Source organism: Rhinolophus sinicus, linkage group LG07, assembly GCF_036562045.2.
Source record: "Rhinolophus sinicus isolate RSC01 linkage group LG07, ASM3656204v1, whole genome shotgun sequence".
Classification (NCBI taxonomy): Eukaryota; Metazoa; Chordata; class Mammalia; order Chiroptera; family Rhinolophidae; genus Rhinolophus; species Rhinolophus sinicus.
Window position 1 is genome coordinate 75573192 of NC_133757.1, and position 12845 is coordinate 75586036.

At 32.0% G+C, this 12845-nt stretch overlaps 1 protein-coding gene across 5 annotated transcripts in view; it reads right to left on the reverse strand.

The window, feature by feature from the left end:
• FSTL5 (follistatin like 5) overlaps positions 1–12845 on the reverse strand; it is a 631388-nt gene that overhangs the window by 205961 nt on the left and 412582 nt on the right. For all 5 annotated transcript variants that reach the window (XM_074337776.1, XM_074337777.1, XM_074337780.1 and 2 more), the window contains one exon: positions 6745–6911. In XM_074337776.1, coding sequence (XP_074193877.1) covers positions 6745–6911 — 167 coding nt within the window. The remainder of the gene's footprint in view (positions 1–6744; positions 6912–12845) is intronic.

Consider the following 12845-nt stretch of genomic DNA (forward strand, 5'->3'; position numbering starts at 1 on the left):
GCTCCCTGCTTTATTTAGCTTGGAAGATTTGAATCATAAATATTCTCTGAATCTACTTGGATTTGAAGAACTACAGGGGCCTCTGGCTTATATTAAAAATGAATCAGTGATAAAAATTACATGGCAAATGATGTGTTATATTACAAACTTTAAATGTCCACATTTTCAGTTGAGTGAAACAAGAAATTGATTTTTTAAAATTATTATTATTTTCTAGAGAAGGAAAAAGTCAATAGCTTTCTTTTTAATAACTAGTTTTGATGGCATAGTTTTAATATGTTTCATATTAAAAGACAACACTGCAGGTTTCCAAAAAGTTAAAATGAAATCTTGCTAATTAAATTATTTTTATTAGTGATAAATAACGTGGGCTCTGCTACCAATAAATAACTTCAAGGGTAAAAATGCCCTTTTTATACATAGGAGAACTTTAAAATCTATACATTTAAGAAAAAAATTTGTATTTTCTCACTGCTTTAAATGTTAAAATTGAGTAACAATGTCAGAATTCTTTATTCTGAAAATCACTCCTTCCAGTCTCTGGAAACTAACATATGACTTAGAGAATATTACTTCTAAATTTGAAGTACAGTACATATTCTGAAACGTTTTTTTTTATCAGAATAAGGTACAATATTCTTTATTAAGCCCTTAATGGCTTTAAAAATCCAGACATATAAGGACACTTTTAGTATGCTTTGAATGTTATCTCCCAGTGCTAATTTTGCCTGGTATATACCAGAAAATCTAGCATTTAAAAATACCTAGTAATATGGCAAGCTGACACACCTGCAATAGGATTCCAATTTGAATTAAAATGATAATTTTAATAGTTTTATTGTGTGTATTTTTTTTTTTTTTTTTAACCAACAGAATGCTCTGCTTTACTTGGAGCTCAACTGCACATTGTGAGAATCACTTCGTAAAATTGCAGGGTTAGGACTATCTTAAGAATGATCAGAAAGAAAACTCATCAGACTGAATGCAAAAATTAAAAAAAAAGGCGGGAATATTTAAGGAAAAGCCTATAAAAGCAAAATAAAACAATCAAAGAAATAAACTGAAAGCTCACATAACTACCAAAGGAATAAAAATGGTGTGCAGAATTGCTTAGATTTGAATTCAGAGGAATAATCATATTTAATCAATGCAGAAAAACAAAAACAAGATTTGAAGTAGAACATTTTAGATCCCCTTGGATGGCTTTGAATGAGAGGTAGAGACTGCTCTCTGCGGTTCCCCCTTTGTAACAGAAGGCTGAGCAGTATGCCTACCTAAACAATTGTATTTACCGACCTCTCTAGTATAGCTATTGCAGTTATTATACATCAGTGACCCATAAATAGTTGTGGTATTTCCAGGAATAAGTGCTAGTTCTCTTTCACCTGCTTTGTACAGCTGTGGCCCTGGATTATAGATGGACGGAATATAGATTGGTGGCTGGAGTTCCAACAGCCCTCTTGAACCCTGAGATGACCTTGAAGATGAAAGCTATGCTCTTGGAATATGAGAAAGAAGATAAGAGATTGAGTTCCAGATGCTTTGTGGAACAATCATGCCAGCTGTAGACAGTACATTTTCTGAAAGAATAAACTCCTGTGCATTAAATCCACTACCTTTTCCCAGTCTCTTCTGCTCAGTACTGGACACACGGCTAACACAGATTAGAGATGTAAAAAACAAAAATCACAGAACAAATACTGAAAATGAGAAAACAATAGGAATTCATAAAGCCAATGGATTAAATTCACATGACCATGTTGAACTTTTTATCCCTGAGATACAAGCCATAGTATCATTTGTAGTTAAGTGGCTTAATTCAGTAGTCAAACAAATTTGAGTTTCATGTAAATAGAAAGCCAGACTTAGCAAATAATATATGACACCTAATTAAAGTTGAATTTCAGATAAACAAGAATAATTTTAGAATAAGTACATCGCATGCAACATTTGGTACATACTTATAGTAAAAAATTATTTCTTGTATATCTGAAATTCAAAATTACCTGAAAGTTTTCTATATTTTATCTAGCAGTTTACCTGTAAAGCGGTTGAAAGTCATACTAATATATATTACATCAGGTTACTTTCAAAGACATAATACTTTCATGGGGCTTTACCTGTTATTAAACATGATCAACAATGCCATATTGAATTAAGCTACTGATAGTGATAAAAAAAATCACATTTTCTTGAAATTTGGTATCATTGAATTTTATGATAATCAATATTTCATAGATGAAGAGACTGAACCTTAAATTTTTTCAATTAATTCATTGTGATTACATCACTAATAAGTAGTGAAAACTAGAATTGAAATCTAGTTTAGTGTGATTCATTTGATTTCAATGTTGAATAAAGACTAGATTATAATATAACTTAATAAATGGTGAAAAACAACACATATTATAAATAAGATACACACAATGATGGCCTGGATTTGTAGACCTAATCTCTCTCAGGTAAAAACCAACAAAGGAAAACAAAACAAAACAAAACCTCTGCTATCCAATGGCTTACTGAAAATTTTCTTGGTAAAGGGAGCCCATCTAAAGTAGGGAGTGGGGTGGGTAGAAAAGGGTAAAGGCCGTCAAATACATGATGATGGAAGGAGATTTGACTTTGGGTGGTGAATATAGAATGCAATATTCTATAGAATTATTATAACATTGTACATTTGAAACTTATATAATTTTATATAACCAGTGTCACACCAATAAATGTAATAAGATAAAATAAAAATAGTGCTATATTTCCTCTCATTCCTTCATTCCTGACTGCCAATCCTATTCAATCTATTCTATCCTCTCCTGACATTTTTCTCAAATCTATCTTTGTCTCTATGCTTGACTTGTCCTCCTTAACTCAGTTTCCCTAGCAAATGGGACTTCCAAATCACAAAGCAGCTGGCGAGAAGGAAGTTGCATAGGAGACTCCTGCTGTATACCTCGTACCTTCTCATCTGTGTCCCATGGTCATAGCTGATGCGACCAGGATTAGGACTCAGGCTCAGGCAAAATAATACCAGAATTGTAGTTTGTGTGCCAAGTGCTGCCCAAACTGGATGATGAAAAGAAGCCAATTATCTTTTTTCAAGAATTTGAACAGAAAGAGGCTTGAAGACACACATCCAAAGGAAAATAGATGAATATATAGTAGCTCAGTAAATTTAACAGCATATCTTTAGAGCAGGGGTTAATACAAGATTGCTAAGAGGGAGCTAAGTCAGCATGATTCCTAAAGCTGCATTGGATAGGAAAAAATAAAATCGTCCAGTTTCAGTGGTCATAATTAGATAAAATTTGGTTCTGGCATTTCCAGTGAGTTTCCATACTTCCTTATTACTTATATGTATCCTAACATTTGACTCCTATTGTTTTAGGAAGGCTGAGTGTGTTTGTACTCCTTGAAACCTGTATAGGATGAAGAGAAAAAAGAGAAGGAGAAGAAAGTGGGAGAGGATATAGAAGAGGAGGGAGTGGGGGTGGGGGAGGAGAAGTGGGGGAGGATGAGGAAAGGAGAGGAGAGAAAACAAAGAACCGAGTTTGATTAAACATTTACAATGTGCCTCATAGACTGTTATTAACCAGTTTTAAAAAAGCTTTACCTGATTAATTCTCACATAAAATGAGTTTATTCTATTGTTATCGTCTATTGAAGATCAGGAAGCTGGGGCATAGGGAAGTTAAATAACTTGCTTGAGGGCACATCACTCCCAAGACACTGAATATTGATTGGAATCCAGACAGTCTATGACCCCAGCCCATGTTGCAAACTGAGAAAGTGTCATACTCTCTCCAGTGGTTCAGTGATGCCCTTTTATTCATCCGGTACAAAATGGAAGACAGACAAAATGAAAGGTTTCAAACATCAACTGGATATCAGTCAGTCCCACGTATAATAGAACAGAATATAAATCTATTTGTAATATGTAGGGGCCAGAATTATTTGTGATACATTTTCCAAAGAGCACCAAAAACTAAAAATATCTCACTTCCACCCAGAGGTTAAGCTCATGATCAATCAGGCCATGTAAACATTCCCAGCATGCCACTTTTTAGCTCATGGACCTTGGGTGAAAAACTATCTTAGCAAAAATCCCCACATGTGTAAACAGAGGATAAGATTCCCTGTTTCATGGAATTTTTCTTAGGGCTAATGAGATAATTAGGCAGTGAAATGATTAGTAGTAATATGAATCTATCCTATTAAATAAATAAAATTATGTTAGCAATGCATCCAAGGGGGATTAAAAGTGTACTCACAGAATTTCTTCCATACTTCAGAGTGGAAATAGGTAAATATGAAAGATGAGGAATTGTTATGCTACTTAAAAAACATACATCTATATCCTTTTAATCTTTTGCAATCAGAAGGCATTCATGTATTGACTAGGTAAATACATACTCAATCCTCTTATATATGTTAAAGAACCAGAAAAACTACTGCTAATTGTTACTGATTCCTTTTGACACAAAAGGCATTTATAATTTTGGCTTTACATAATTTAACGGAAATTAAATCCACTTTTGTGGAAATAGATAATGTAATAATAAGGTAGAACAACTGATTCAAATCTGAACTTTTTGAAAGTCTTCTTTGCTTATAAACCAACTGAGAATATATTTTCCTACAGTAAAATCAACTTGCTCTTTCAACACATCAGAAATCCGTATCTAAGAACAAAAAATACATTTTAAGGGGATATAATCATAGATTTATCTTAATATATTAGATCCAAAAAATTAATGAGACAACATTCTCAGTGGCAAACAATAAACTCCGTTCTAGGTAGTTTCAGGCAGGAAAGGACTTTAATAAAGACATTAGGAAGTTCATAGACTATCCAGGAGAGCAGAGTGTCAGCCTTGGGGAATGAGAAGCCAAGAAAGATGCTCAAACAACATATTTGGACTAGTTGACTGAAAATCCTATTGAAGTTGAATGTTGACCAACTCCAGAGCTTTTTTCATGGGCAGGAGCAAGTATAAAACAAAACATAATAAGCAATATTTTATAACTGTTTTATTTCACATTTAAACTATATCGGTATATGCATTTAATGTATTTACATGCATTAAATGTATTTAGGTACTTAAATAAAAACACCACGAGTATATTGGGAAATTCAAAAAATTTCCCTTCTTTCAAAGATATATTTGGATATTTTCTGCAATTTTATTTGAAAGGCTGGTAGTTATGTGTACACTATAGATTATGAATGCTTATTCAACTGAATTAAATATGGGTCAAAATGAAATTGAAACTTTCTAGATACTGAAAGTGTTTTTGAAATTCTCAAAATTTATCTACTCTATGAAATGTATTTAAAATAACATCATCTAATAAAAATCAATTTATTGATTCCAGAATTCATCTAATACTTACATGTATTTTAAAGACCTAACTTGCCAATCTCTAATCTTTTTTTCCCCAGAAATCTAAAGTTTCTAGAACAGAGTCAATAACTAGGAAGTAAGCAAAATACTTTATAAGTTCCATGCACAAGAATGGGTCCACCTCTGCATGTTGTCCACAGGAAATAATGAACAGCATCATCTTCTTTACTTTTGAAGCAACTGAAATTAACTTATTTTGATATTGTCAAATGATTGCATCCTAGAATACATGAGTTTCTTGAAAATAGTAGTGAAAAGTTTGATAGTAAGGATAGAGGTAGAAAATAAAAGATGAAATTTAGACATAACAAGCCATATGGCAAACCCAAAATGATTTTGTCTAGGACCATACCTCTCAACTAATCTTGAATGCTCCTAAGATTATAGCTTTCTATGTACGGCACAATGCATGTGATATCATAGAGAGTTAACCATTATACTCCAATTATACTCCATCTCTCAGGAAAGTTCTCAGATGTAATCCAATTTAGAACCATTTTATCAAAAGAATAAATACATAAAAACAAACTGCTTGTTGTTGAATCATTTGAGTACAATAAACAAGAGTACTTTATAAAGCAGCAAAGAGAAAGGGGCTAAGTGATGGCTTTCTTGAGTAATAAAACATAACTAGAATTTATATGCAAAGACAGTATAAAACCCCCAAATCACTAAGGCATCGGATTGTCCCACCTCATATCCATAGGTATCCCACACCATAAAATTTTTACTTCTGTTCACTATCTAGGATGCTGTTGACTTTTAGATGCTCACTTTCAGCAGAGAGCATGGTAGAAACAGATGGGTACCCTGGAGTTTGTTCTGTTTTTGTTTCACCTTTGGAACTGTACCCTATTGAACTGAGTAGGATTCTGAATTTCTAGGAGTGAACTGGAGTGTAGAAACGCCCCTTCATTCTAGAAAAATAACCCTTTTATTTGATTAATAGTTATTGTTTCTCATACATTATGATGTATTTGAAGCAAAAACTGTCTTTATCACTTTAACACTTTTCAAGCTGTCGGTATTGTTGCTCAACCATAACAGCAAATACGAGATTAATTATTGGTAATTAGAGAAATTCTGATTGACCTTTGCGGTTTAAATTGGCGTGATCTCATACTCATCACAGTGCTGCAAAGCCTGCTTGCCATGTCTACACAAGTGATTTGGATCATTTCAAATGATCCATAGTGTACCTCCCAGTCAGTAAAATGGATATGGTGACTTTCCAATAATTCTCTTTTACTCTACCTCCAATATTCATTAAGCTCCTCAGATTTCACAGTCTAGTGTGTCATGTGAAACATACAAATTATAAAGCAGTGTTTATTTATATACTCACATTGATGTCTTCCAAATCTAAACTATTTAGAATAATATTGTTCCTTTTCCAGATGATGGGGGGTCTCAGTGCTCCCTGAATGGCACAGCTCAGAACAGCACTTTGTCCCACAGTTGCTGTTGTAATGCTTAGTTTCTGATCTTCAGGCAGATTCAACTGGATAACCTCTGTAAAGAGAAAGAGTCAGCCATGTTGATGAGCAAGTAGTTTTGTAAGGTGAATTAGTATAAAGTTGTTAAATACCAGTCATTAAGACTTTTAATTTAAATAAAATAAAATTTAAAAAAACCTGTGATGAAATGAAGAAAGTAAAATGTTTCCAATAAAAGGTCAGAATGACATTTCAATTTAATTGATTGACAAGCATCCTCATGAGGCAAAGAACTATTAAACATGAAGTGAATATCAGAAGTAGAGTTATAATAAGTCTGGCAGATTACACCTAAAAGAGAGATACATTATTTAACTACCAAATCAACGTGCAGTGTGTCATTGGCATTGAAATCAAAATGATGTTGTTTATGCACTGATAGATTTATATTGTAGGTGAGGTGAGATCATTTGCTGGCTGGCTTCAGAGAACACTAGCATAGCTGAATAGATAAAATGCATCATTATGCTGGGAAACATACATTGAGTCTAAAGAAATAAGATTTATTTGTGAAGTTAAAGGAGGAAAACCTGACGTTCACTTACTAAACAGCAGTTAAGCGAAATTCTGTCAGCTGCCTTTATCAGATCGTGTTGGTGCATAGTCACTTCCGGATCCTTACATTTTAAAGTTAAATATCACATTTTTAATTAACCATTGAACATATTTCTTCTAATAATTATGCCAAACCAGAAAATATAACTGGCTTTCCTTTTCTGTTCTCAGCCAATTCTTACCAACTATGGGAATTCACAACTCTGTCATTGTTCATTAGCATGAGAAATAACTTGGATAATCCTACCAGTTTTCATCCAGGTGAAAAGGACCTTTACTTTTTCAGCTGACATTCACAGACACTCTAACTTTTCAACACTATGATTGAGTCCTGTATTTTGAAGTTACTTAATCTTAGCCAGGTTAGAAATACCACAACACACTATTGTACCTGAAATTTCCATGATGGTTGGGCGGAGGGGGGTGGGGGGGGCAATAATTGTCCTTTGTTCATTTGTTGTATTTGATGACATTTTTCATGGTGGGGAAGATGAGTGGAGAAACTGGTGGCTTATAATTTGTAATAAATATGATCAGCTGCAATCATTGCTGTCTCCTACATATATGCGCACACACACACACTCTCACACACACACATCCCACCACCTCCATTCCCTTTCAACATTCTACCTTCTTTTTCTCTGTTTCTGAATCTTGTCTTCTTCTTGAGGATGAAGAGAAGCACTAACCAAATGCATTGATAAAATATTCAATAAACAGTTCTTTAAGTTTTGGGTACTAGCACAAATGGTAATGTTAAACATGGCAGACATCTTTGTATCAGAAGGCCAGGATTGACCATATAATCCTTTACACGGACATGCTAAATTAATTTTAAATGATCCCTGATGTCATGGATCAGGGGCTGCCACACCATTATCTGATGAAAATAAATACAAGTAAACTGACCCTTATATTGTTATATAAAATCCAGTTTTTAATCTAAAAACCAAGGTTATTTAAGTCATCGTTGTTTTCTGTTGTCAAAGAAGGGGGTACGTATGCTTTTGAAACTGAAAAATCCTACAGAGAAACTCAGTCAAAATTTATTTATTTTTTGGTTGTTACATCACTGAATAAAAAAAAAAAAAATGATGGAAATTAGTAACAAACATCTTGCTCAGTCATTTGCGTTTATGGTTTAATGTTTCCTACTGACATTTTTCTATATTCATATCTTATTTCAATGTTTCCTGAGTAATAAGAACATAAGGAATATTTTTAATCTGCTTTTTAAATACTCCTTCTGCTATTTATATTTACATTTATATAAAATCACTAAAAGAAAATATGTTTGACCAGTTAGGTAGGGGAAAGTTTGAAATTTGCAGACACAGTATTTCTTCATGTTTTTTATTTTAATATTACAAACTTAAAGGAAGGGAGGGTTTTATAAAAGTAATAACATCAAGTAGAGTATCAAATAAGAATTATTAATAATTTTCCATTAACATTCCTGAATTCCAGTTTCTGGTTCCTTATAAAGTCACGCATAAGGTAATGGGACACATGCTTCTAAAAACAGCATTGGCTATTCTGTCATTTAGAAATACAGCTGTTACTAAGTCACCTTGGAATCTCAACACTACGTAACCTCCTGCTAATGGTACTAGGTGCCAGGCCTTTCTAATTAGTTTTGCTTTTGGTAGTTACACATTACAATGCTAACTAGATAATGTGAACATCTTAGAATAAACAGTGAGATTTGGTATAACATTATGTGGGACATCTTTCTAAAATGTAAATTTTTTGAGAGGATGAATAATTAGAAATAAGAATTACTATCCACCCAGGGAATAGTAACATCCATAGACAAGTTTTTTATTTAATTTGGAGAGTATATTTTAAAATGAATTTTAAGACTATCTCAGTAATATGTATTATTAAATAATGATATGCATTTTGGGAGCTCTTTAGAAATTATTTCCTGCATATTTTATGCTACACATTTTACCTCTTTCCTAATACACTATATAGAACTACATATAAAAATACAATTATGTTCGCTTGTTACTTTTCAAAATCAAATGGTCCTTTTCTTAAATATTTTAGCAGTAAGATTTATTTTACCTACAAAAGTATCATGCTGATCTTTACTTGTTCTTCTGATAGTTATTAACAAGCAAAGATTTCACCTCACAAAATCACAAACGTGAAACATTTTTATTTTTATAATCTAAATTTTATCAAGAATGCTTTAATGGTGAGTAAAATACATCAAAATGACAAGTTTTATACATAAATGGTGATTATGTTTAGAGATGCATTAACAACCTAAAACATAACTAAGAGTTTAATCCATCAATAAATTTAAAACTAGTTTTAAGAGCTACTGGTGGTCTCTGAGTGTCTGTGTATATTTTAATGATCATAGTTGTCAGTTTCGAAATACGAGTTTCAAAGAAAAACATTAAAAACAGTTTTTTATCAATTGTGGTTAATCTATATTTTTATAGACATACATTAATGATGGTATATTTCATTATATAGTATTCTACCCACAAACATCTTATGCTGGTTATGTATAGACAACCGCTTTGCCCCAAACAACATCAATTATTTCAGTACCCCTCCCCATCCCTTCAGCTCCAATGGTGATGCAGGTTTGAAAGGTCTTTAATTAAAATTATGTATCTCATAACATCAACTCATCTGATACCCTGAAAATTGGTAAAAACATATAGGTTAAGTATAACAGATGGTACTGAGGCTTTTTTTTTAAATACTTTAGTTCTTCTTTTTATGTATAAACTTTAGCTTCTATTGGAGGCCTTCTCAAATATTCAAGGAAATAACTCAAGCTGTGGTGTTTCCTCTGATCTCATGTTATGAATGAAACTATTAATGCAGTTTCCAGACCACCTTTTTTCTTTTGAGTGCTTAGAAAAGCTAAGAGGCAAGTAAAGTGTTTCTCCCTGTGGATCCCTTTCTGCGCTTTCTCATTTTCACAACTTGACTTAGAGGAATATTAAGAGCATACTTTAAAAGGAATACAAATTTGTAAGTCTCCTCTAGTAGAAAATGAAGGCAGAGAGACAAGTATAGTTTTGCACAACTTCAACCACAGCAGGAAAATATTTATAAAACATTTTTCCAAAAGCAACTAGGTAATAAAAATAGTAATAGAAACTTGGGTAAAAATAGTATGTGATTTTAAAACATTACAGAATAGGAACAAAATATTATTAATATTTGTGAAACACCAATTGAAAGCAGATGATTTTAATAACTTTGATTGAAAACCCATTCTTTTAAAATCGTAAGAACAAAATTTATCATAAACAGGATTGTGTGTTTCTAAATAACTATGTATTTTTCAGTTCCTAAGTCCAGACTCATGTTTAATATTTCATTTATTTAAATACTAATCTCATAATCTTATTGCTCTGATAAAGCTTACAATTCTTATTATAAGAATGATGCCTAGAAGAAATTTTATCAGCAATATTTTCAAACGACATGTATTTTTTTACTTATCTACTCCATTAAAATGAATTAGTAATTAAAAGCAGATAATAATAAAATACTTAAGTTAGAAGTACATCACACAAAAAAGACAATTATGAATCCTAGATGAAATAAATTAATTATTCTTATAATAAGAAAACCACGATTACTCAATAACAAGCTCCTTAACTAATTGGGATAGTCTGATGGTATCTTTTGCCAAGAAATAATTGATTTCAAAACACGTATTAATGATTACCTAATTAGGAGATAAGATCTACATTGATATATTGTGATAAACTGTCTAGAACTTTTGATACTAATTGCTTGTCTTTAAGTTATTGTATGCTTATATTATAAAAATAAGACAAAATAAATTTTGATTTTACAGTAAGAAATCTAGACACATCTTTCTTTTAGCAGCAAATGGACTAGATCATTTGGCCTAACTCTTCCATTGAAGAAGTAAAACAACAATAAACACACAAATAACCCTGGATTTCATACAAATAATATAGTTTAGTATATGTGCTGCCAAAATGAGCGAACAAATAATATATTTTAAAAGCATGACTGAGATAACGGGACAGTGAGGAATTGCCCAATCTGTGCCCTAAAAGGAACTATAACTTAGAGAGATGAGATTGCACCTGGAGTCACCCACTGTTTTGGGAACATTTTCATCTTGACAAGATGACCAAGAGGCCTAAGTGTTCTTAAGTGTCTTCTTGTTCTCTAGGCATATGGAACAGGTACAATAATAGACTTCCTCCATCTCAGTGCTAGAAATTTAAAGTGTAACACTCTGCAAGTTAACATATGGACTTCAGCCCACCTTTATCTGGCTGTCTCAAAAAATATAAAGTTTTCTATTCTATAGTAAAGTAATATCATATGAGTCATCTAATCATTGTTATAAATAAAATTTAAATAAAATATCAAGCAAACATCAAGAATAACATGGATCACAAAGAAAGAAGACAGCGTGAAGAGAATGAACAGAAATATAACACTAACACTCCTACTGGGATTATAAAATTTATTGTTTATGAAAATAAAAGCCAGTTTTGGCAAAGAACTTAAATCTGTAATCTATAAACATTATAAATTTATAAAAGAAGCAAGTAGAAATTATATAAGTAAAACATGTAATGACTGAAATTAAGAACTAAATTGATGTACTTAAAAGCAAATTAGACACAGCAGAAAAGGGAAAGATTACTAAACTGGAAAGATTAAAAGAGACTATAGAATGAAAAGCATAAAGACAAAGATTTGAAAATACAGATAAAGTTAACAAAAATAGATTTATTTGAAATTTTAGGAGAAAACAGAGAAAATGGGTGGAAGCAATATGTGAAAACAGTAGCTGAGAATTTTCCATAAATGTTGAAAGACAGCAACCAATAGGTTGGAGAAGCTCACCAAATTTCAAGCTAAGCAACTGTAAAACTAGAATAATCCATATCTAGACACTTAAGAGTGAAATTGAAGAAAATCAAAGACAAAGATAAATCTTAAAATTATGCAAGTAAAAAATACAGATCATCTTCCCATTTAGGAAAGTTAGACAGGTAACTGATATGATCAGCAGAGGCAGAAAGGAAGACGCTAGTGGAAAAGATAGGGGAAAAAAATCAATCTTAGAATTATACATAGATTTATAAAAATTAAAATAAAGTAAAAATATTAAAATAAACAGAAACTTCCTCTCTAATAAACTTGTTTTAAGGTAAATTCTGAAGAATGTTCTTCAGTCAGAAGGAAAGTGATCCTAGATGAGAGCTCAAAGATACAAGAAGGAAAAGAGAGCAAAGAAGGTATTTACACATGAGATTTAAATTTAAAATTTAAAATTAAGCTTTGATACTCAAAAAATGCCTGGTAATATTAAAGAATGTCTTTATAATCTTGGGGTAGAGAAAGATTTCTTAAACAAGGCACACAC